This window comes from Rhineura floridana, chromosome 1, assembly GCF_030035675.1.
Source record: "Rhineura floridana isolate rRhiFlo1 chromosome 1, rRhiFlo1.hap2, whole genome shotgun sequence".
NCBI classification, from domain to species: domain Eukaryota; kingdom Metazoa; phylum Chordata; class Lepidosauria; order Squamata; family Rhineuridae; genus Rhineura; species Rhineura floridana.
The window spans coordinates 259373567-259400556 of NC_084480.1; the positions used below are offsets into that span (position 1 = coordinate 259373567).

At 40.0% G+C, this 26990-nt stretch overlaps 1 protein-coding gene across 1 annotated transcript in view; it reads left to right on the plus strand.

Moving 5' to 3' along the window:
- Positions 1-26990, plus strand: part of RP1 (RP1 axonemal microtubule associated) — a 296219-nt gene that overhangs the window by 119055 nt on the left and 150174 nt on the right. The window contains exons 22-24 of the mRNA XM_061598841.1: positions 3100-3158; positions 6464-6627; positions 18239-18464. Of these exons, the coding sequence (XP_061454825.1) occupies positions 3100-3158; positions 6464-6627; positions 18239-18464 (449 nt within the window). The remainder of the gene's footprint in view (positions 1-3099; positions 3159-6463; positions 6628-18238; positions 18465-26990) is intronic.

Sequence of the window (26990 nt, forward strand, 5' to 3'; positions counted from 1 at the left end):
TGTTATCGGCCTATTTGGAAGGCAGATATCGAGGCATACCAGTGGCTCAACGTCTATGCATCTTTGGGTGCATGGCAATAGAGGACATTACACACTACATACTCCATTGCCCACTTTATGACAATCCTAGGCGGAAATTTTTATCCACTTTTTTAAACCTTTTAATGCCTTATTCAGATAGGGAAAAGATTATAATGCTTTTATTGGATGAATGTAATTATGTATCACTAGCGGTTGCCAATTTTGCCATGGCAGCACAAAAAATGAGAGATTCCTATGTTAAGAGTGTCTCCCCCATGAATGAGTCACCCAAAGAAATGTAAATTGTAAGGTGATACGTATCAATGTATGTTTGTATGTTTTAACATGTATTCTTGCACATGGCCCATGGCTAAGCATGCAATAAAGATTATTTATTTGTTATTTAACTTTGAAACGCAGGGAAATTGTGAGCTGTAGTGAATGCACCAGGGTAGCAGGAGACCTGACCTCTCAGATATTGGACTGCCCTACAAATTTGTCAAAATGCAAACACAATTTGGGTTGGTCTTTCACAGTCCAATTCACTTCCTGTGTAGCTTGGAAGAATTTGGTAACGTGCCTCTGAGCATATGGTGAGTGGTGGCAACACCTGCAACCAGCCCAAATAACAGAAAGAAGACGTGCTGTGCTGATTTTGGTTTAGCAGGGAGGAAGCAACATTATTAAGACAGTTGATATAGTTCAGATGGTCATTTTAAATATGTCTGATTTACTTTGCAATTTTAGTGAAGTTTCCTATAGGAAATCATTTTCTTTTGTTTCTGTTTCTGTGAAGATGTGAAGTACAGCAACACTTTGCAAACTTTACACTAAAAAACCTCCAAACATAATTGTGGATTTATTTATTTATTACATTTGTATACCGCTCCATAGCCAAAGCTCTCTGGACCGTTTACAACAAATAATGGCACTGACTTCTGCAGAATAGTCTCCAGTGGACCTCAGGGGTGTCTCAATTTGCACAAGATAAAACAGTGGGAGGTGAAATATATTGTAGCAAAATTCTAGGTGTGTTCTATGTGCCCACTTTGCCTTAAATAAAGTGGTTTAAACATAGGAGGCTGAAAACATGCATCCTCTTTTTTCCAACAGCTAAGTCATTGCTGAAGTAGCAACATATTGTAATCAGTCTGATTTTACATCAAACTGCAGTTTCAGATTCAACTGTTAATGCACCCAAAATAGAAATAGAACATAACCTCCAATTTGAAACACAAAAGGCTGTCTTCACCATCATATGACATTGACCAATAAAATGGCTTTGAAGTTAATAAAAATAAATTTGACACAGATTTCTAGGATGAATAATGAGGGAAATAATATTTTCTAGTTTAGATTCTCTGTAGAAACATTAGTAACTCAGGAAAGAAGCAAAGTAAGAAGAACACCAACAAACATACAAAAATATAATTTTCTAAATTCTTCCAAGCTACACAGCAAGTGGATTGAAGTGTGAAAGACCAACCCAAATTGTTTGCATTTTGACAAATTTGTAGGGCAGTCCAATATCTCAGAGAGGAGGTCAGGTCTCCTGCTACCCTGGTGCATTCACTATAGCTTCCCAATTTCCCTGCTTTTTAAAGTTTGGTAGAAATATCTCTTGGCTATAGGTATGTTCTTAAACCGCAAGGTTTTTTGCCTATTAGTGAATCAGTTCTTAGAGGATGCAAGATGTTCTGTTTCAGCCTTGTATTGAAAGAAAGCTTTAAGCCCATAAAATTGGGTTTTAGCCAAGAGCCATCTCATTTATTTTGCACACAGAAGGTCTCAGGTTTAATCCCTGAATCTCCAGGTAGGGCTGGGAGGGACCCCCATTTGGAACCCTGGAGATCTGCTGCCAGTCAGTGTAGACAATACTGAACTAGATGGACCAATTGTCTGACCCAGCATCCTATGTTCCTTAATCATCAGAACCTTTTATTTCCTCAGGGCATTTGATTAGAAAGTACTGTGAAATCCAGTCTGCATAGGAGGCATAAGTCCTTTGACCCACATAACTGCCAGTCAAAACCTGGCGTGACATTTGCTGGATATTTTTGTTTGGCCAAGTTATCCCTTTTGTCTGTCTAAGAAATATAACTGCAAACCAGCAGTGCTACCCAAGACATTTTGCTTTTGCTGCCTTAAACAGAGCCTAACTGATGCTGCTTACTCTGCTGCTAAACCCAAAAGTATTGCTACACCTTTTAGACACAAATTCTTGTCTTCATCTGTCTGCGTCGCCCTGCACATGGTGCCATCTGAAACTCGTTGCTTCTCCTGCTGCATAGCAAAGCTAGCTCTGCAGTCTGAGCAACAAAATGCATTGGCTTCATGGGCCCTCATTTGCAATGGATCTTTGCAATGTGAGGCACGCCTTATAGTTCTGTTCAAGTCTATCTGAAGCACCTCTGATACAGAGCATCTCTGGTTGTGGGAAATGCTTAGAGAGAGTTTCAGATATAAAAGGCCCATCTGGAGAAGCCCTCAGTTATACTAGAAATTGCGTCTCTGAGACTGCAATTGCCTTCTTTACCAAGCTTGTGATTTATATGGCTAACCTCATGCTCAGGATGTGTTTTTAATTCAAGTTTAGCAAAGCCATTGTATATGTGATAGGGAAAATTAGCAGTAAGCAAGAGAAAAGGCAGAATGTAGAGTAGTTGAAAAGGCTGTACCGCAATGACATTTGTTTGCTAAAACCATATATACATTTCTTTACCATATTAAAAGGTGAAATAATGTTAATCATTTCATAATAATTTAATATTTCTAAAATTGTTTGTTATGTTTTCCATTTCCTCAAGGACTGGGTCCTGGAAGGGTGCAGGCAGCATATTGCCCAACCTTTCTGTAAATTAAGGGCTGCAGAATGATAATTTCATGTATTTCCTATGGAAACATTTCATTATCATGGTTAAAAGCTCTGTAGGGCTTACAGAACAATTCCTATCCTGTGCAACATGTTCACTTGAAGAAATTATCCCAGTTATACCAACGCTTTGTATGGAAATAACAAAACTGATTTCATTTTCTTCTTGCTTTTTCTTTTTGTTCTTTCTCTTCTCTTACTCTCAGATGGCTGCCATTTGTGTCCCAAGGCACAGTTCATTCAGAAACAGAGCTCTTCGTTCAAGGTAAAGGATACGATTAGAATTCGGAGACTGAGGCTGCAATCCTAAACACTAGGGGAGAAAGTCGCATTTAACATAATGGCACTTTGGTCTCAGGAAAGTTGCATGAGTAAACTGAGTAAATATATAGGCTCAGGATATAGAGGTACTGCTATGGAGATAAAGCTACTGCAGGATGGCAAGGCTTGCTCTCTTGACATGAGGGCCCCAAATAAGGTCCTGATTATTCTTCCCCAGAAGAAGCAACCTGAGCCTTGTCTTATCAGAGTCTTCCATTGTGCATTGCAAGGTCCCAAGGCCATGCATGATGATAAACTACACTTGATGGTTGTTGGGATTTGGCAATGGTTGCTGCTGCATTTCTCTATTTCTCCTCCTCTGTTCTGGCAGTTGTTACAATGACAGTGGCAGAGGAGGAGTGGAGAGAGGTTTCAATCTCTCACCCTTTTACCTCTTTCCTAATTCTCAGTGAGTGAAACACTGCCACAACAGCACTCTGTTCTAGGAGCCCTGTGAAATACTATTTTCCTAGAACACATTGTAGTGTTCAGCCGTCCCTCAGCAACATTTTACACACATGGCATGAAGGAAATTCAGGAGGAGATTGACATCTCCCTCTGCCCCAGTTGCTGGAGTAGCAAAATAAGTTGGTTGATGAGTAGCACAGAGAGGAAATGAGGTACTTTTGTTTGGCTCAGATTAAAATCTGAGCCAGAGAAGAACTGAGGGCCATAATGCCCTTGTACTGAAGGCTAGAGTCAAGTGTTCATAATCTCAAACTCCAAATCACAAACCTTAGCAGCATCTCTACTTTCATGCATGTGCTCCCATCTATTCTCAGTATCTTCAGAAGCACCAGTTGACAGGTAAAGTACACATGACATTGGCAGAATGCAGCCTCCTGGTGGCAAGTAATCCCAGTCCCTGCTGTAACATGTAGATTCATTTAATTAATTGTGTCAAAAGCAAAGGTGCCTGTGCAGTGGCTGCTTAGCTTTGGCCTACTGTTCTGGTGGCAAGGCAAGTTGGAGGAGCGGACTGGGAAGCTGATGAGATGACAGGAGGAAGAATACACCCAGGAGGCACTTACCTGCAGGATAAGGATCCATAGGGTTGGACTAAAGATAAGATGAGCTCCTTTGCTAAACATATCAACTTTGGGCATGGAAAAACTCAAGATACCTGGCTTACTAATGCCAAAGGTCAGTGCTGTATCCATTGAGGTCCCTGTTGATAACAAGGCAGAGTAGGTCTTCTAACAAGAGGAAGGAATACTGTCTAACAAGTTATTTAAAATTTCTGTGCTGGCTTTCCAAGTCTCAAAGTGGATTGTACAGAGAGAGTAAACAATTTTAAACATAATACATATAATATAGCATTGAGTGAAAAGACAAAATTATCTACCAGAGGGTTCCATTGTCAGTGTTTGTGGGTATGGAAATTGGGAGGTCATCAAACCCATCATCCAAGCCCTGTTTCTTAATAAAGAAATAAGACATTAAAGGGAAAGTAGAAGTGGGTGAAAAGAGAGCCTGTGATTCCAGATTCCACCTTTGTTCAGCAATTAACAAGCACAAGGTTTTTTCCTCCCTATTAATATAACTGAAGTACACACTGTGACATTTATCCTAACAAGTCTGTGGGTTGGTATTTTATTAATTGTGTTTGCTCTCTGCAGACTGAATTGTAATTGCTAAATGGAGGCTGTTGTAAATAAAGACATAAAATCTCCAAAGTGATTGAAGTAAACATATTTTCTGCTTTTTGATGTAGGAATGCAGTACCAGACAGTAGTGAACTTACCTGGTCCTGCTTAATTACATTCGTATTATTCTGCTAAATTCTACATATAGTATTAACTGTGGTCTACAGTTGAGCACACAGGAGGCTACTTAGAAATGTTGGCCTTGATCCGACAGCAGTTACAAGCAACTAATCATATGTAATGCTATTATTATTATTATTACATCATCATCATCATCATATAGACATGTTCGTCACTTGTTACCCAAAGGTCTCCAAGTGACTTATAACAAATTTAAAACACTGAAAGATGCACACACCCCAACAGCCTCTCAAAACAGCCACAGGAAGCTTTGGCAGCACACTAATAGCAAAACAGCATCATCTCAGTCCATCAAAAGGCTGGGGGAAAATGTATCTTTGTCACCAAAAAGATGTCAGTGAAGAAGATGCTAGGTTGACCTCACTGAGGAGAACATTCCTCAGATGGATAACCACAGATGAAAAGGCCCTCTCCCTTGTCATCATCCTCCAAACTTCCCTCAGAGGGGGACCTAGATAAAGGCCTCAGAAGGAGATCTAAGGTCTGGGTAGGTTCCTCCTGGGAAAGGCATTTCAGAAGATATTGGGATCCTGAGCCATAAAGACCTTTATAGATCAAAACCAGCACTTTGAATTGGGCTTAGAAGCGTACAGGCAGCCAGTATAGTTGTAAGAGAATTGGTGTTCTATGATCTGTTCACCTTGAAGCTATCCACAGTCAGGCAGTTGCATTCTGCACTAATTGCAGCTTCTGAACTATTTTCAAAGGCAGCCCCAAGTAAAGCACATTGCAGTAGTCCAATGTGAGGTCATAAGAGCATAGATTACTATAGCCAAGTTATCTCTGTCCAGATTGGGTCACTGTTGGGCCACCAGCCTAAACAGATAGAAGGCACTTCACCCCACCATGGCCACCTGTGCCTCAAGTTACAGCAATGGACCTAGGAGAACCCACAAACTACAAACCTGCTCCTTGAGAGGGAGTGTGACCTCTTTTCAAATGTATTGTTTGGAAATATACACAAATAGGCCAATCCTATGAATATTTACTGAGAAGTGTGGCCCTCTTCATCCAATGGAAATTACTTCCAAGTAAGTGTGCATAGGATTGAACCCTGATATAATTTTGAAGATGCATGAGACTTTTTCTCTAGGGTTTTCACAGCAGTAGCTAATGTGGTGCCCTCCAGGTGTCATTGGACTCCAGCTTTCATCAGCCCCAGCCAGTCCAACAACATTTGGAAGGTGCCTCATTGCTCTAGAATCTAATGTAATCTAGGACTACATTGCATTTAAATATACTTATTAAACACAACCTCTGTCTTCAGTACTTTCTAATTCATCCCTTTCTACTCTGAGCAACACCCTCCTTTTTTAACTGAACAATTGTTACTGTTCTGTAGGCTTAGTGGTGCATTGTTTGCAATAAAGCCAGTCTCAAATGACTCTCCAGGCACATAGTAGTTCCTGAGATAAAACTGCTCTGTCAGTGGCACTCATTTTCATTTTGTCTTTACCTGCAGAAGAAGATTGGAAAATCACTGTAGTCACTGGAGGTTTTGAAACAGCTGGTACAACAGCAACTGTGTCCCTGTATGTTTACGGAGAAAATAAGGCTTCTGGTCCTCTTATTCTGGGATCGGGGAAACACCAGCTGTTTAATGCCTACAGTACTGATACATTCAAGGTACAATGCATATAAATAATGAAGAGTTTACTTACACAAGTTATGCAGAACAGGTTTATTCCAAGGTGAATAAGTGATAGATACTGAAAGTGATTTCATTGTAATGATTTCAATTCCACATTTCATTTTCTGAATTGTTCATTGATATGGCATGGAGCATCCCTGAGAGAATAGAGTAATTGTATATTTATGGCAGTAATCAACAGTACATTACAAAGATTAGTGTTCAAGCAGATGATTCAGCCCAGGAAGATTGTAAGCCAATATTAGATATCTACTTCCCCTTTCTTTCTACTGCAGCACACATATTGCTGTTATTTACATGTCATAAGGCAATGACTGAAGTCATGGACAGAGCTAGGCTGCTTGTATTGATTTCAGGATTTTAAAATTGCAGCCTATCCAGACTAAGCCTGAGCCTGCATCTGACCTGGGGACTGATACATCTACTTCAGCCACTGGCCACAAGCTATAAGCCACAAGCTTATAGGCATTCTTTCCCAGGAATCACCCATAGTTTTGACCATGAGAATCAGAAAACATACCTTTGTTTTGCAGCAGGTAATAGGTCACTGAGGAAGTCCCTACTATCCATTCTTCTAGAAGGTCCCAATCAAGGATCCAAGTCAGAGATGGCTCTTGATCTGCTTCTTTAAGTCCATTCCCATGGTTCGTAGTCTGTCTTTTAAAAGAAAGCTAATGTTTCGTACAAGTCCTGGATTCTTGACATATGCCTGGTGTCAACCAACATCAAGCCAGAAGGGAAAAGGACAGATTCTGAGGGTATTTGGACCTCAGTATTTTTTACAAATTGCTATCTGCTTTTCCTGTCAAAGCCTGTCTAAAGGGGCTTACAACAAAACTGCAAGGATAAAAATAAAGATTTCCAAAATCATAAAGTTTTTTAAAAAGATGTTTTGATATGTTTTAAAATATGTTTGGTTTAATATGTTTTTAAGAGATGTTTTGTTTTGATATGTTGCAAAAAAACTTTTTAAAGATGTTTTAAAGTGCTTTTAGTGGGTTTTTGTTTGCCTTCGTGGGCTCCTTCTGGGAGGAAAGGCGGGATATAAATTCAATTAATAATACAGATCCAGAAATTCAACAGCATAAAAATATTGCAACCTCCATCCAGCAAATAGGATAAAAAAATACACAGTGGAAGGCCAATGGAACCAAATGAGTCTTTAAGGTCTTCTGAAAAGCCTTAAACGTAATTGCCTGCCACAGCACTACTGGAAAGAATTCCAAAGGTGTGGAGGCCTTGCAGAAAAGGCCCCCTCTGTCATGGTCTTCCAGTTGGCAGCCTACACTTGCTGGTAAAACGTATCTCCTAAACCAGCCTTTCCCAACTAGTGGGTCACCAGATGTTGTTGGACCACAACACCCATCAGCCTCAGCCAGCATTGCCAATGGTCAGGAAAGATGGGAATTGTGGTCCAGCAACATCTGGTGGCCCACTAGTTGGGAAACGCTGTCCTAGACCATCTCTTTAATCTTTGGCAAGTCAGTTTCCTAGACTGTTCTTGCTTCAGACTCACTGGCGGTTGACCTGAACGCAGTGCCTTCTCCTTACTCATCAACCACTCAGAGCTGTGGCATCTTAGAGACATACTTTCCTTGTAAACTGAGGCTTCCATGAACAGCAGCCTACCTCACAAAAGCATGAACTGCCCATTTATGAAGAAACAAGTTCTTTCCTATGAAAGGGAATGCCATAGTAAGCCATTTGGGGAACAATTCACAAGGACGTCATTAGTTTTCATAGTTTACTTAAAAGAGCATGTATAATTACATACAGAACAGAAAATGGAGCATAAAAAGAAAAATAGAAAGGTTAGGTCTCCAATACACAATGCAAACTTTATGTAACAAATCTATTATAATACATATGTAAAACAGGTATCATGATGGGCAAGTTACACACCAATTATTTTGGAAATCAGTGTGTCTAGTTTTCTAAAATCAAAAGCCACATGCTCAATAAACCAACACAGAAGTACAGATAAGAAGAGGTGTCCACCCTTAGCTTAAAGTCTTTCTTCAAAGTATGTTCCATTGACTAAAGTTGGAGAAATTTTTTTTTAGGGTCAAAGACCCTAAAGTTAGGGTAAGATTAGTCTACTACCACCATCAGTATTTTTGTGAGATTTTGCCTCCAAAAAGTGCACTGCTTGATATGAAACATAACTTGCACTGGTTGCTTGATATGAAATGTTCCTTGTTTGACTTGAGGCTTCTAGTATGAACACATCCACATTTTTTGTCCCTGTCCTATTTCCATACATCTGTTGAAGTCAATATTACCTGCAGATACCAATAGGAATATAGGCAACTACCTTATACTGAGTCAGACTATTAATTCATCAAGCTCAATATTATCTAAATAAACCAACTGGCAGCAGCTCTCCAAGGTTTCATACCTGAAGCCCTACTTGGAAATGGAACTTGGCGTCTTCTGCATACAAGGTATGTGCTTGACCACTGAGCTACAGACGTTCACCATGATAGCGCCTTTAGTGCTGAAGAGTTGGCAACATGATTTGGATCCATTGCTGGTGAAGCCCAGCCAAGAAAGCTTGGTCCTTTCCTGTTTGGATGGCAGGGTGCTTTATGGATTCATATCCTCAGTTGTTTGACACCTATTAAAAATATCTGGGGATCTGGATCTGCAGTACTAATTGTTAACCAGGATGCTGAGCTTATTCCATATTAATCAATATGGAGAAAAAGTGTGTCTGCATGTGAATGTGACATTATATATCTCTCAATTGGCTTTAGGAGCCTAGAGTCCCATATATCCCTCTTTTTCCTTTCCATAAAATTAAATATGCAAAAGATATATAGTTTATATAATAGGATCTGGATTTTCTGGTTTTAGAATTGGAGTGGGAGAAGTAGAAGGGAATTCTACTCCCTTCTGTGTGTTGTTGATATGTTAAAATACTTATTTTAGATGTAAGAAATGTTGACAGTGATGGATAGGTAAGTACACTTATTGCTTGCAATAGTGAAATAAAATATAAGAAGACAGAAGGGATGCATCTCGTCACTGTACTGTGCTGACAGTAATGTTCTTAAGGTTAGTAAGTATTGACAGAATGTCTTGCATAAGCAGTGGCTGCATAGGTTTAAGCTGTCTGCCCCTTCAGAACACATCACATAACTTGGCACATATCAGCACAGTTGGCAGTCTGTGCTTAAGATAGTTTCAGAACTGAAATAGCAGGTATGTTGTAGATAAGGAATGAAGTGTTTTACAAAGCTCTATTGGAGGATGCTTAAATAATACCTACTGTTAAATACCTTTTGGAACCTTGGATAAATCATCAGGGGTAACCAACGTGGTGCTCTCCAAACATTGCTCGACTCCAGTTCCCATTAGCTTCAGTCAGCATGGCCGATGGTCAGGGATGATGAAAGTTGTAGTTCAACAACATCTGGAGGTCTCCATGTTGACTATCCCAGGATAAGGATTCAGAAGAGACTGGTCAATATAGATGCTTCGTTGGTTTGGGAGTTTCATTTGTTTTTTGTTTGAAAAAACAAGTACTTCTTCAGTACTGACAGATGGAAGTATAATATAAATGCTCCTACTTATTTATATTAGCAGAACAACAGCCTTGAGTGTAAAGAATATTTCCCAGTATCCAGAAGAGTTGGAGAGATCTTTCAGGCATTTCAAATGTGAGCTCCTCCTGAATGTAATCTGAAACCAGTGTGGCACACAGATATGGAGTCCATAAAGATGATAGCATTGGATCACTGAAATACTATAAGGGGAAAGAAAAAAATGACAGTGTTCCAGATTAAAACAGAAATCAACTCCATGTTCAGTATATTGTGCATACTTAGAAGTATGTGTATGCAGAGAGAAAGAGGAGTGGAATGCTCAGTCTTCCCCAACACTGGCAGATGGAGATATTTTTCACCTCTGTCACCTAGAGAAGAGACAATCACTGTTGGCAAAGCAGTGAAAAGCACAGTTCCAGGACTCTTGATAGTTCCATAGGGAGATGGAGTGGTGCTGCTTATAGAGGTTTCATTGACAACTGGGAGCTAGAACGATTCAGGCATGGAGAAAAAGTCAGGACTGAAGGACAAATGAGGTAGCAGACTGAAGAGGTCAAGACACAGGTCAGGACTGGAGAATAAGTAAAGAGTGAAGGGCAACACAGGATTCAGGGCCAAAGAGCAACCAAAATTCAGGACTGAGGAGCAAGTCAGAACTGAAGAGTAAGTCAGGACTGAGGGACACACCAGGAGGGAGAACCAAGTGCAAGCAAAGTGATGAGACCAAAGGACAGGGAAAAGATACAGGGACATTGTGTTCCTTTGATTGCACTAGTTCTGCCCCTTTCCCCTTTATCAGGGTCTTTCCAGACAGGGGCTTAACTTGCAAATGGGTCTCTTGAGTTATCGCAAAAAGGGCATTGGCAACAGTTTTAAAAAATGTTTATTTTCTCTGGAAAGGATAAATCTGGATTAAATGGGAAAAAGATATAGGCTGGCATTTTGATGCCAGTGATGGCAACCTTGCATGCCTGAAGACTATTCTTCCCACAATAAACACCTGTCTGGAAGTACCTTATTATCAACTTGAAAACCACTTTTGCAGCCAGAATAATCTCCTATAGCATTTCCAGATATTTCCTGTAAAATGTTTATCAACATTGCAGGTAACTAGTCTCATACAATGTAAATTTTTTTAAAAAAGATTTGTAATTTGAATTTGCTATCTTCCAATGGCACAAACCAATGATCAATTTAAATGAAGACAAGAATGCACATAGCTGTGTTGGTCATTAACAAAGCAAAAAAAAGGAAAGAAGTATCAGATTAGATTCAAAATACTATTTCTAACTAGGGATGGGTGAGAAATTCGATTCACTTCACATTTCAAGCTGAATCTATCAAATCTGCACTTTCTGAAACAATATGAGAAGCAAAACACAGCTGTCCTTTGAAATTTGCACTTATTCAAATATTGCAATGCAGTTCACCAACCAAGAATTTTTTACAAAAATGCAAGTTAGGGGAAAGTGAACATAAAAATGAATATATGGGTTAAAATAACATACAAAAATGCATTATATGACATGAAATGGCTTTCAAAAATGTGGACATTAGTCAGAACTGCCTACAAAATGTGTTTATTAGGAGAAATTCACACTAAAATACTGGAGAACTTTAATGGGTATTTTTTTTAAAAAAAAACAGTTTGCAAATTGCTGCAGAAATGTGGAGAACTGAATTTAAGATTGGCAAAGTGAGAAACTCAGAGAACAGAAACTGACAGATCTTTCCATCCCTATTCCTAACAAAGAAAAAATGTTTAGTGGTGCAGAGCAATTGGGAGAGCTTTTTCATCTGCATCATACCATGTAAAATGACACTTCTCTGACAGCTTTCTAGTTGGTGAACAACTGCATTTTGTTAAGTCCATACTGTTGGGATATTACTGTGCAAACTGATCTAAAAGTAAAATGCTTGTTCCAACCTCAAACTGCAGCAGTAGATGGACTAAGCATTACAGTTTTGTATGATTTTTTTTTTGGAACTTGTCACACGCCACTAAAATATCTGGCTGAATTTCCAAGAGAAAATACACATAGATCTCTTGGCAAAGGAATGTGCTGCAATTATTTTTAAATTTGGAACAAATATTAAATCTGTTTTCAATCTGAGAACAAATTGAACTTTCTCCCACAAACGTTTTTTTTCTTCTCTCTAACAAGATACTTTGGGAGTCACATTTTCTTACTTCCAATCTGGTGGTACATTTGATTGGACTTCCCTACTGCATAGGGTTTTGTTTGTGACCAGAATTTTTTGTTATGTGGCCACTAAGTTTTTGAGTATAAGTGCAAACAGACGGCGGGGGGGGGGGGATGCAGGAAATTGTAAAAGTGTCAGCAGCATCAAGAAGACGATGGGAGAATGAGGGAAAGTATTGATGGAGGGGGTACCTCCTTATGATCAGACAGAAAATGAGCCTCACCAGCTAGGGACAAGGGAGAAATTTGGTCCAGCATTTAAAGGCAGACATATATAATTCACAGTTTCTGAAACAATAAGTGAACCAAAACATAGGCATCCTTGAAAATTCACACTTCTCCACATTTTGCAATGCAGTTCCCAAGCCAAATAAAATGTACAAAAATGCATATACCGGGGTAAGGTGTGCATAGAAATGCATGTATTAGTGAAAATATCATATAAAAATGCATTATATTGGGGGAAATGCTTTGCAAAAAAAATGTGCATCAGGCAAAATTGTATACAAATGTGTACGTTAGAAATTTGCACTAAAATGCTGCTTTTTTAAAAAAAAATTGCAAACTGATGTGGAAATGTGGAGAACTGAACTTAAGACTGGAAAAATGAGAACTGAAAGAAACCAAAATGGTCAGATTCACCCATCCCTATCTCTCGCTCACTAGTTTGCATGATTGTAGAACATATTCTCCAGTGAAGCTTGCTCAAATGATACATCAGCAGAGAAAGTACCTTCAGCCAAGGGTGAGGACGCTTTTTCAGCCCAACGGCCACATTCTCTGCTGGGCAACCTTCCAGGGGACTACATGGATGGATGGGGCCAGAGGAAAAAGTAAGAGGAGCAACAAATGTAAATTTTACTTTTGGACAGTAGGTCAGTTTCTGTACACACTCACACACCTTTCTGTATCCTCTGTCTAGAGAAGGGATATCAGCTGTAAAGGACACGTTCCAGCCAGGCAAAAACACTTGGAGTATGAAGCAGGGCTAATGAGACGTGTGACCTGGGGAGAGCTCCAAGGGCCAGACAGAGAGACCTGGAGGGCTGCATTCAGCCCCTGGGCCTGAGGATCCCCACCCATGACTTATACTGTCAAGGACCATGATTTGCTTATTTCATTGAGTTCTCAACCTTATTAGTTTCTGCCAAAACGAAAGATGAAGACAACAAGCATCCCTCACCGCTTATACATGACCTCATCTGCACTATGCATTTAAAGCAGTATTATGGCACTTTACAAAGTCATGGCTTCTCCCAAAGAATCCTGGGAACTGTAGTTTGTGATGGTTACAGAGAGTTGTTAGGAAACCCTTATTCCCCTCACAGAGCTACATTTCCCAGGGCACCCTTCACAAACTGCAGTTCCCAGGATTCTTTGGGGGAAGCCATGACATGTATAGTGCAGATGGGACCCATATTTGCCAGAGGTCTTTGTTTAAAAAAGGGCATTCAACCAATTTCCTGTCTATTATGGATCAAATTGCTTTATTGTGAAACAATGGTGTTTGTTTTTTAGGAGATAGATTCGGTATCATTCCTCACTGTCACCACAGCTGTAGATGCCCTCTCCCATTGCAACTCCTTCAATCATCTTGTTTCATGTAACCATTTATAGTGCTACTCTGTCAGCGCTTTTTTGGTAAACAAAAAATGAGGTGCCAGTATTCATATCTTGATAAAAGGCTGTATGTGTCAGCACAAAATAGCTGCTGTAGGCAGCAAGAAAAGAGGTGCCAGTACTCTTATCCAGTGAGCACCATCACGGAAAAAAACCCACTGGATCATATTTTTGTTAAACACTCTGCAAATGTAAGCATATTCTCTTATTTCAGAAACACTGTTTGTCCAGTATAAATACCAAAGGGGTTAGCAGATTTTGTACGATAGAAGCAGCTGTCAGTAGGAATTCCATGTAGCATGCTTTAGTGCTTTCAGCTGTATGGATATTGTTTACACAGTAAAGGCCAGGAAGTGTTTACCTATCACTAAACTTCATGCTGAACATGACTACTGTGTAGAAAGATTTTGGAGAGGTAGGCAGGCAGAAGCATGTCAAAATGGTGCCTGTGGCCATATTATGGCAAAAGCACGTCACTATCTTCAATTATATGAAAGTTCCATCACATGTTAAAACTCTAAAGAGAAAAAAGAATGGATACTGACCTGATGAATTTTACTTTGGTATTCTGAATATAAGAACTGAACCTGAGCTAGCTCTATTAATATGCTACAGATTACTGTTCAAAACTGAGGGCATTTATGTCAGTTTGTCTGTTTTACAGGCTATTCCTTGCCTGCAGGCACATATTGTATAATCTGCCACAGCATATTCTGTAGAAAGTTAATGTCTCAATGATTGCCTTGAGGCCCTGGGTAGGAGTAGATGAATTTGTGGATCATTCTCCATGATTCTTTGGGCAGCACTTCTGTTGTCCTCTTTTGCATGGATTGGATCATCAAAGTATGATTCTGCTACCACCCAGACTGTCCCTTCAGCTTTCATAATTTTAGTAGCATTAAGAATTCTCCCATATAGCTATTTACCAAGAATATCAGATTTATTTTTTCCTTTTGTGCGTTCACTGTTTTTTCATTTTCTATCAGTTGTTGTCATACTCCTCACTGGACATGCTCAACCATGCTTATAAAGCTTATGATCTTCAACATTAGTTAGCATACTCTTTTCAACAGTCCAAGACTAAAATGGGTCTTATCTATTTTATGGTATTCCACATGACACAATGTTTGTGTTTTCCAGTGTAAACACAATTCACTAGTATCTGCCGTAAATGAAATGTACCAGCTCCCTTGGTTTTTATAAAGAATGTTAAGGGTGCTGTGAACTTTAGTGCTGTTTTTCATGTTGAAATTTGTTCACGAGGGCAACCTAGATAGCTTCCCCCCCTAAAGTTGCTGATAGTTTTGAAACATCTGGTGCCAAATATTCACACCTACCCACTTGTCAAGGACTTCCAGCACCGTTGTGGAGTCCAAGTATACAGGTCTCTACTACATCTCTGTAACCACTGGAATCAGAACCAGAACTGCTGCTCCTTTAGCCCCCATCTTTGGCACAAATAAATCACCTAAGAACTATTTTGCCAAATGGAAGAAGTGTAATCTATTTCAAAGGAGTTACTTCCAAATAAAACATACCAAAGCCAGACAATTATGTTTTTATACAGCCACAATAGTAGCTGTATGCTATAGCCAGCATGGATTTTTTGCATTCAGCAATGTTAAATTGAAAATACCCCCATGCCATTCTGTTGCTTCCCATAAGCTCATTTCAAAACATAACCTTACAAAACTTATCATTCTAAACTCAGAAATGCTTGCTTAACAATCCTTTAAGTTTTCATGGTGATACACAAAACAGGCTGAAAGAATTGAGAGTTCAAAGTGTAAAACCCTGTTGAACCCCTTTTGGACTTTTTTCTGTCAGTGGTCCCATAATTTATTGAAATTAATTAAAAATCAGGCATGTTCACAGAGTACCTATAATCCTATTACTGACCCTGCCCCATACTCTGACCTTCATCATCTGCAGTTTAAAAGTTAAAAAAATGTCTGGCTGATCTTTAATTCATTTAAGAAACTTAACATTGAAGTCTATTATAGTGTCCGGCATGCTCAGTAAGAACCGCCAGTGTTCTAAAAGCCACTCTCACAGCTGTTTGGCTTGGCTAATCAGGTGGCCACAACCATGCCAGACATTTATTCCACTTTAGACAGTCATGGCTTCCCCCAAAGAACTCTGGGAAGTACAGTTTGTGAAAGATGCTGAGAGTTGTTAGGAGATTCCTATTCTCCTGACAGAGCTACAGTGACCAGAGTGGTTTAACAGTCAGCCCCTCTTCTAGGGATTGTAGCTCTGTGAGGGGAATAGGGCATCTCCTAGCAACACTCAATACCTTTCACAAACTACGCTTCCAGGATTCTTTGGGGGAATGCCATGACTGTCTAAAGTGAAATAAAGGTCTGGTGTGGATATGGCCATGGACAGCTTCGGTTTAAATTTGGGGTGGGAGACTACATGTGCCTGCTGTAGAATACAAAGGTGGGGAAAAACCTTAAAAACAATGATACTGTTTATAGTGTTTTCCTTTTGGAATGGAAAGGGGCTGTCCCTCTGCCCAGTGCCTGCCCACCCAATCTCCTCCCCTCCCCCGGATCAGTTTCACCTATCCTAAGCATGATTGCACAGGAGTAAATCTCACTGAACTCAAAAAGCATGCGAATGATCAAACCTGCCCTCCCCCCTCCCCTCCCCCCTCCCCTCCCCCCCCTCCCCTCCCCTCCTCTCCTCTCCCCTCCTCTCCCCTCCTCTCCCCTCCTCTCCCCTCCTCTCCCCCTCCTCTCCCCTCCCTTTTGCCCCTTCCCTCCCCTTCCTTTACTCCTCCCTCCCCATCCCAATCTCCCCCCCCTTCTTCCCTCTTCTGTCCCCCCCTCCTCCATGGTCAGTTTCACCTATTCTAAGCATGATTGCATGGGAATAAATCCCACTGAACTCAATAAGCATGCAAATGATCAAACCTGCCCTCCTCCTCCCCCTCCTGCCTGCTTCCATTCCCCTCCTCCCCTTACCATCCCCCATGGTCTGTTTCACCTATGCTAAGCATAATTGCAGCGGAGGAAAACCTGTTGAACTGAATAAGCGTGCAAATAATCAATCCATTCTCAGCAAACTTGCACTGGAACCCATTTCTTATCTCCCAGATTAAAAAGCAGAGCAATTCACTAATGGGCAACAAACCTTGTGGTTTAAGGCCCATGCTCAGACGCATACTACCAAATCCTTCCAAGCTACACAGCAAGTGGATTGGACTGTGAAAGACCAACCCAAATTGTGTTTGCATTTTACAAATGTGTACGGCAGTACAATATCTCAGAGTGGAGGTCAGGTCTCCTGCTCCCTTGGTGCATTCACTATAGCTATGCAATTTCCCTGCTTCTTAAAGTTTGATAGAACTTGATAGATGTTGGCTATAGGTACGTTCTTAAACTGCAAGGTTTTTTGCTTCTTAGTGAATATACTGTAAATGCAGCACACTTGGGGAATGAATGAAACAATGTCAACACAGAAGAAAGTGCTTAAACAAACGTACCCCAGTACACAAGCCTTTATCCAGCATTAGGCGAGTAGCAATAACAACAAGCTTCTCCTGTTTTTTTCTGTTGCATTCTTCCTGAGTCCCAGGTGGGAGTGGTCAGCATTCCTTTCTTTAATTGCTTAGTAACAGTGAATAAGTGACCTTACCAACAGCAGCTTCTTTGTACCTGCCTTAAACTTTGTTTCCATGTTCTGCTTTCTAACCATTTTTACAGATGTCTGATTGACTGACCTTTTAAAAAAAAATTAAGCTAAGAGTCGGGGGGCCCTGCTGGCTTGGGACCTGGTACATGTATACTCCCCTCTTGGTGGCCCTGTTTGCAGTGCAGACATTTGGCGCAGGTCCAATGAAAAAGAAAACCATAGCTTTGGTGCTACCATAGGAAGGAATCTCTCCATCGTGGACATCCTCCTTGCTAATCAATGGGGTGGGCACACCAGGAGAGCCTCTGAAGCATATCTTAAAGTGCAGACAGGATGGTACTGGTGCAGGAAGTCCTATAAATAGCTTTTATTTAAAATATCACTTAAGGATGTCTTATTGCACAAAGTTGAATATAAAAATGTTTGTTTATTTGTATTTGTTTAAAATGTAGATCTAAAACAGAGGCTTTGGCAGAAAGGATTGGTAGATCTCTTTGGTAATACATACTAATTTGGTGTTTTTTTATGAGCCAATGAACTATAATAAGAGCTTTTCCTATTTTAATCTTTTGCAGATTAATCTAAAAGATGTTGGAGAGCTGTATAAAATCCGGATTGGCCATGACAATAGTGGGCCAGATCCTAGTTGGTACATTAATGAGATTAGACTCCAAAGAATGAACTCACTATCAGACCGAGAAATACGTTTACCTATCAGCTGCTGGTTATCTGAAGACCAAGATGATGGAGACACATGGAGAGAGATAGCAATTATGAGGCCTAACAAAGCACTTCTACTATGTATGTTGAGTATATAATTATTTTTATTTAGCTACATATGAGGGATCTGGATGGGTTACTTTTTTGCTTCTATTGAATATAGTTTAATTTGACAAGAAAAGAGTCTCTGTGGTGTAGCGGTTAGAGTGTAAGGCTAGGACTGGAGAGATCCATGTTCAAACCCCTGCTCACCTATGAATCTCACTAGATGACCTGGGCCAATCACTCTCTCTCAGCCTAACCAACATCACAGAGTTGTCATGAGGATGAAGTGTGTGTCTGTATAGAAGTACTTACACCACCTTGTGCTCCTTGGAGTTGAATAGGACATAAATATATAAAAATAGTGCTTCCTGATCAGAGTACTTGTACTATCAGTCAGGCAAATGTTATTCAAGCTGAAGTAAAATATCTGAGGGTATTCAGAGATTCAAAATACAGTAAGTTTATCATGGTCTTTCTGACATACTGAATTATTTATAGAATCCAGTAACTGCAGGCCAAGAATGGAAATGAAAGCCACCAAGGTCAAGCTTCCGCATACCAACTTAACATAAAGGACTAGATCATTTCCATTACAGAATATACCACAATAACAATGAATGAGAAAATGAAGTGTGGGAAATGTTTGTAAGGCAGAAGAAGTACAGTAAAATACACCTAAAATGGTTTAAAGGAATGCAAATGAGAACTTTGTAAGCCCAAAGTAGAAAAGGGTTCCATATGAACATCAGCTGAACATGGGGTCAGTCAGTTCTAAGTTATAGGAGAGTATTGTTCCAAAGGGATGGGTGATAGCTCTCTGCTGTTCAAAAGAGAGTTGGGTTCATATCCTAAAATATGGACTGGTGGAGACAGGCACAAATGAGGAATCCAGTGCGGTAATGCAGTCAGTAGTGGGGGAAATCTCAGATTCAATGCCTGGGAACTCCAGGTTGGGCAGGAGAAGACTGCCTGAAACCCTTGAGTGCTGTTACCAATCAGTATAGGCCAGCCTCCCCCAACCTAGTGTCTTCCAGATGTCTTGGACTACAACTTCCATTAGCCCCAGTCAGCACGGTCAATAGTCAACAATGGTGGGTGTTGTAGTCTGAGACCTCTGAGGGCGCAAGATTGGGGAATGCTGATATAGGCAATACTAAGCTAGGTCATCCTGTATTGATATAACATTGCTTCCTAGGTTCCCAATTGCTGCTATGCAGTCTTTCATAATTATATATCATGGAAACTTCTGAGGCTGCAAAAACCTCTATGCTGCCAAGTGTGTCTGTTGCTGTTGCTTGAAGGAAGTCATGTCTGATCCAGCAAGACTACATTAATGGCCGTCTCTTCTCCTGTTTGTCTTTCTCTTTCTCTGTCTCTTACCAGTAATGATTCTTGTGGGTGTGGATTCATTTTTTAACCCACCCTTTTCATGCTGAACACCATGGTGAAATGACAGCTATAACATGTACTGTATGCATCAGGTCAGATGTTACTTCATCAACATGTTTGTTGGCCATGAAGAATTTTATAGTGTCTGAACTGGGCAAATTTATCAAAACTCCTTCTGTCCTATTGATGGGGAATTGTGTAGAAAACCTCTGTAATCCCTAACCTATTTAATCAGTAATAGCATTGAAGTAGTGGGTTGAATCCAAGAAGCATGAAGAATCCAGGCTAGCTTACTGTCATGCACTGCGTAGGGCTGCCTTTAAAGACTGCAGTTGGTTCAGAATGCATTCTTCAGGATGCTGACAGGAATGATGAGGTACACACGTATGTTGCATCAAGTGCATTGGTTACAAGTTTGTTTCCAAACTCGTGCTGGCATTGACCTTTAAAGCTCCTTTAAAGCCCTAAACAGTTTGGGACGAGGTTATCTCAGGATTGCCTACACTCATATGACTCTACTGGAGCCTCAAAATTGGCACTGGACATTGTAGTCTTGGCTCTGCTACTAAGTAAGGTATACTTGGCAGGAACCAGAGATGGGACCTTCTCATTTGTGGCCCCAAGTTGGTAGAATTCATTTCCCAGGGAGATTTGCCAAGCCTCTCTCCCTGTTTTTGTTATGCTCTAGAAACTTTACTGATTGGGGAATGATATATATTGCAGTCCTGTTTTAAATTGCTGCTGTTTTCATTGTATTGTCAGCTGTACTTAATTTTATTAGTTTTATAATTGCATTTCTACCACTTTAGTTGTACTGTAAGTTGGTTTTGTGAAGGTTTTTTGCCTTGAAAAGCAGGATGTATCTACGTGAATGAATAAATAAATATAATAAAAGGAAAATAGGCACCCGTGCCATTCTGCAAATATTTGACTTAGGCTGCAATTCAATACATGTCTACTCAGAAGTAAGCTCCAATGGGTTCAATGGGACTTACTCCCTGATAAGTGTGCTGGATTGCAACCTAAGTATTTGCACAAGCATTCATACAGTGCTACTGTAGTAGGTACGTTCTGTAGTCATTCACTTGATTTTGATGGGGCAAGAGCTTGTGCGAATTCTTGCACCTCCAGATGAATATCTTTGGCAACTTTTCCACGAGCCGAAGATAGCTTCTGCATGCAAAAGGACACCTTTGGATCCAGCTCAGTGATAATGTTTTAGTGTAAGTGAGTATTCAGTGTGACCAATATTTTTCATTGGGTATATTATTTTTTCAAAGTAGAACATTTGTTCAGCTTTATTAATAATGATGCTATAATGGTATATTTATCTTTGCTTTCTCTGGCACATTATACTTATTGAAATATGTTCGATAAATAAATGCAAATGGAAACATTATACTGCTGTTAGACAAGTTCTAAATTTTTTAGTTTATGACTTCAAATTACGTATTGATATTTGGCTCAACTGAATATCAATAGACACTCAGTGCAACTAAGAACTTTTGCTTTTATTTTTCTCCATCCCTGAAAAAGAAACTTTTGCCATCTGCATTCCCATTTTAAAGGGATAATTGCTTAGAAGCACCAAATGTGCAGCCATTACAGGTTGTTATATCAAAGAAAATAAATGATGTATTATATGATATCTAATTACAATCCAATATAAATTTCAGATCAATCTGATTTTTCTCTAGCAACATCCATTTAATTAAAATAGCTTGTTTTGACAAAAATATGAATTAGATGAAGAAACTTTATTTCAACTGAGGAGTTAGCAGCCCTTTTAGTGAGGCTTCAAGTTGCAACTGAACTTCATTACTTATCTGTGTAAGATCTCTTTTCTTTTCATATTCTGCCAGAATGGAAACATAACGCTTGAAGATGGCTTTAATTTTTCTGTCTTTGCTCTGTAATCTTCCTCTCTCTCTCTCTCTCTCTGGCTATCTTTAGATAATGGTAGTTCATTTTTAATATAATGTTTAAAATCCCTCCTTCATATTTCCCTGCATTTTGCATTGATAGATTCCCTCTTCTTGCTTGCCTTCTTTCATAATGCCAATCAATGGAAAAGCTGACAATGAAATATTCTTTGTCTGGATATTCTGATCCAGAATGTTACCTTCTTTCCAACTCTATCAATTTTGCACTCCTTATAGTTCAAGGTTTATATCACTCTGCTTATTCCATGGGAGTTCCCCCCTCCTTGTCATGCTGTGTGTCTGTCTAGACCCCTTTTGGCTCCTCTTTCCATTTCATATTCAATTTCATTTTTGTTTTACCTTCTACATCTTTTCAGAAACCCCCTCTGAGTAGCTTATATCACTTTTTTAACTCTATTTTGACTCTTTATTTATAATCCTTAAATAATAGCTCATAGACAGGTAGTCTTGAATAACTGCAGTGTTACTCTTAAGCATGGTTTGAACATTGTCATGTAGTTCATATTGGGTGAGTATGGACAATCTCAGCATAATAATTTGAGATAAGAAGTATTTTGGCTGCACGTTTGCTTCTCCTTCAGAACAAGCCAGGATATTAAGTCATCTTCAGACCACAATTTAATATCCTGGCTTGTTCCCAAGCTTGTCAACCATAGCTGATTGGACAAAATGAGAAACTATGGTTAATGGGAAATTTCCTGGTATGTTTGCTCCTACTCTGAAGGGGAGAGCTCTGTGCATAGCCAAAAGTCTTGTTTGTTTATATGATTTATATCCTATTTCATATTTTACAAAGAAAAATTCTATGCAGGTTACACATATTACAAAACAGAAAACGAAACACCATAAATACAATATTAAAGATAAAAAACAAGAATAAATACAATGCACTATTTATGATGAAGTGATGAAATTTCTGTAGTCAGTAACACAACAGGGAAACTCTCCCAAATATCAAAGTAGGCTTGGGTAAATAAATGAATTTTTAAAAGACACTTCAAACATCCAGCTGATGGGTCTTTCCAGATCTCTTTTGAGAGAGTATTCCAGTGTTCTTATTAGTCTGGGATGTGATCCTCCAAATGTCCTCAATACAAAAACATAAGTAGTCTGATTGTATTCAACCTGGTTCTAGTGGTTGCTGTAGAAGGATCTCTTTGGAGTGCTAAATCACAACACCGGCACTGTAGTCCTGTGTAAGGGGTGGGGGCAGAGTTGGAAAGTATAGCAGTAAAGGAAATCCTCTTAATTACACCATCTAGATAGGGCAAGACTGAAAAAATGCTAATGATAACAGAGCCTCTCTGGCAGAGTTTGATGATGGGGTTTGAGTTTGAGCCCTCTTACCCCAGTGAATCCTTCCTTTGACCAAAGAAAATTGAAATGTTGTATAGCATTCTTGATCCATGCAGAGGTTATTTCTAGCTGTTGAAGCAGCACCACTGCTTAGCTGCTGTTTCCTCAGCACTGGGAGCAAGCTCAGCAAATGGCCAAGCAGAGCATGGAGATGGATTCTTTTACCTCAGGGATGGGAAACCTGTGGCCCTGTAGGTGTTGCTTGGCAACAGCTCCCATCAGCCCTGACCATTGGCCATACTGGCTGGGACAGATGGGAACTGAAGTCCAACAACATCTGGAGGACCACAGGCTACTCACCCCTAGTTTACCTTTGTATGTCAAGTATTTGTTTCATCCATGCTTTTGGCTTACCTTAACAGATGCTTGTTCTTCCTTTGCTCTTTTGTCTGATGGTATGGTGATTCTGTTTCAGTATGATAAAAGAGCTTGATTTACATTTGCCATTTAGAAATGGAAACATTTGAATCTCACATTTTGTAAAAAGTAATTTCCTCCCTCCTTCAATATGGAAGCACCATATTGATATTTACATTGAGTGGTGGTCGCAGGATGCGTCCCCCACCACCAGCCACGGGAATAAGTACAGCCAACAGCATTTATGGGTGAAACAGGCCACAACTTTATTGGTTTACAGCAAGTAAGTGTGGTTGGCATGGCACTAGGGCAAGGACCTGATTTTCCACTTCCACTCCTTGCTATAGGAACACTTGTCCCAACGAGCCAGTTGGGTTGCACTCTTGGGTGTTGGCCAGTGATTAGATCCCAGTGTAGCACATGCCATGCTTCTGGGATCCTGCTGGGCAGCTAGTGGGGGGGGGAGCATGATGAGGAACGAACAACTCCTTGCCAGTTAGGGTACGGCCCACACTTATTCCCACTAGACCCCATATAGGGGGGGGCCTTATGTTTGATCCTGCCCAATACCATTTCTACCTTAACTTATGACAGAAGAAATTATACGCCTGAAAGATGATGAAGCTATCACTGAAGGACAGGTGGAAAAATCTTCCCAATCAAGTGCCAATGTGATTCAGAGTAAAAATTCCCATCTGGCCCTGTCAACCAGTGACCTCAAAAGCTCAGTGACACACATAAGGGCGGGTGGGTAGAGAAGCTGATAAGGAAAATTAGCCCCAATTGGGTTAGGCCATGGTCTTTAAGGCCTAGGCCACCCCTCCCCCCTGAGCGAGCTCCCGCAAGACCACCCAAGATCCCAGATGGTCTCATGAGAGCTTGGCTAGGGGGAAGAAGAGCCCACCCTGTTGCTGTCTCAGGCTGCCGCCACCCCAACAATGCCCCATGTGGAGGTGCACAGTAAGAATTAATAAATGTAACCCCCCATTTCTTTTTCATTTTGGATGCTTTCATATGTATGTCTCAATGTAGTTTAACAAACTCATTTCTGCATGTTAAAATAGTAACCTCAGATTTGTTTTTTATCCGATAAAATTTTCCTACATTATTTCCCATTTGACTAAGGATATGGCAATTCTCTCTTTCAGTGCAGTTTAATGCTAATGTCACTGAACTCAAGGTACAATGGCCTCAAACTGCTGCAGAAGACCATAGAATCAGGCTTTGTAGCTTGTATATTCTTATGTGTTATTGCTGCAGTTCAAGAAAAAATAGGCATTTAAAGCCATTACAATATTGTTTTTCCTGTGGTGATAACTAGTGGTTTGGGAAGGAGCTGCAGTGTTAAAAAAGGAAGGCAGGAAGAAAGAAAGAAAATACACAGAGAATTATGGCCCTATCCTATGAGCAGACACACTGATTCAATGGCTCATAGAATTTGGTACTAAGACCCCAACCAACCAACCAACCAACCGACAAGGGAAGCACCTTCTTTTAGCAGGGCTGAGTGAAACTGCAGTCTTAAGACCTCAGGTCTCCTCAAAGGTTGAAAATGTGTTTGGTGAATCTGTGGCCCACCTCTGAACTTTGCATGTTCAGAGGAAGTGTGAATGAAGATCTATGCATATACAACAGTACTTGCATAGCCTCTTCCATGCAATTGGGAACCCAGTGTGATCTTGTCCACTTCATATAGTAAGGTGACACCTCTTTGTTTTTTAAAAATTCTGGCAACTCAGACTGAATGTCTTTGAACATATACCTTTCCCATGAACTGAGTAAAACTCTTTTTAAGGGCTTGTGGTCAAAATGAGCATGCACACAGCCCCTTTCTTTATAAGAAACTTTTCAAAAGTCAAAGGAGCATGTGCAAAGTGATTTTCCTGAGTGGTACCTTCTTTCTGAAAACTGCAACTTATTCAAAGTTAAATAATGCAGAACAGATGACAAGGTTTATTTGTTTGCCTGTCCCCGCAATACACAGGAAATAAATTTCTGTCTTACCCCCCAAAATTATAGTTCATTGGCAACTTTAGAAGTGATTAGTTTTTTCTTGGGAACGGGGGCACAACTAGTCAGCTGCTGTCTGCTCCCCTGGCCACTGAACTATGCTTTAGCTGCAGTAGCTTAGAAACTTCTCCGATGTGAGGCACAAGGGCAAGTTAATACAGCCAATTTGTAATGTGGTAAGCAGTAAATACTTGACATGCAGAGTCATGTTATCTATATATGTGTGTATATTTTAAATCAGCAGTGAGGTTCCTGAAGTTTTCAAGTGTGTGGGGAAAGCTGGTATGCAGTGCTCAGCCTAGTGTTTATGTCTGTGTGGTATCTGATTTGCTGGCACACGATCAGTATCAGTAAGTGTTGACTGAAAGGGACCACACACATGGCCATCTGTTTGCAGGAGTACATGATGAAATGTCAGCACATCCCACCAGCTCATGCTTGAGTCTTTCAAGTGGCATGTGCTAACATGGTTGTAAAAATCAGCCCGTTTCAAAGACCTGCGCATGACCTCTATTTTACCTTGCGTGGAAATGGAGAAATCGCCACTAAAAGCCCAGCTAAGAGAGACCCATCCTTTTCATTAGTAGTCAGTTTCATTCTCTCATTTTGAAAGCTGTGCACCCTCCAAGCATTCCTGTCCTTAAGCATGCACAGGCTAAGACAGGCTTTAGTGTTAATATCAAAGGGATATCGAATACATTGTGATCAGTGTTAACAGAAGCTGACTTCTGGGTAAATCTGTTACTTACCACGCACCAGCGCTACTTGCAATTCTCAAGCCAATAAAAGCTCTGGTAGATTTTATGTGGAAGCTGGTTCGCTTTCAGTGTCACTTGATGGTCACATATACAGTTCATCCACTAGAGAGAGACATGCTTCCTCCCTCTCCAAACTTTTCAGTACAGTGTTTCATACCAAGCACTTGTTTATTAATAAATCACTTATTTTATTATTGACTTCACCATGGCAGCTGTTACTTACTGAATCCTGTCAGTGTGTACAGCACTGAGAGTAAAAGATTTGGAATTTTGCATGCATCCAAAAAAATAGCTTTTTAATGGCAGTCTACAAACTGTGGCTGGAGTTTCTAGCTAAGCTTTATTTATTGTCTAGTAGTCAGCTGGACAAGTCTAACCCAGTCACTTCTAAGCAAGGTTGTTTAGGACTACACCTTAAATGGGTTGCTTGTTGTATTTAGGAACTTCCATAACTTAGCAATTGTGGCCCCACAATTGTTCAATACTATACCATCTGATGTTGGACAGGCCTCATTCCTAGTTATTTTCAAATAGACTTTTAAAACCTATTATATACCTTGGCTTACATAAACTAATTTTGACTGGGGATCTGATTATGTGGCCTGGTGATTGTGACTGTATTATGCTATATTTTTGATGTTGGATTTCTAGTTTTAATAATATGTTATTGTTGCATTGAAATGTTTTTTAAAACATTATCTATTGAAGTTTATTGTTTTTTTATGTGAACCTCCTTCAAAAGAATTTTA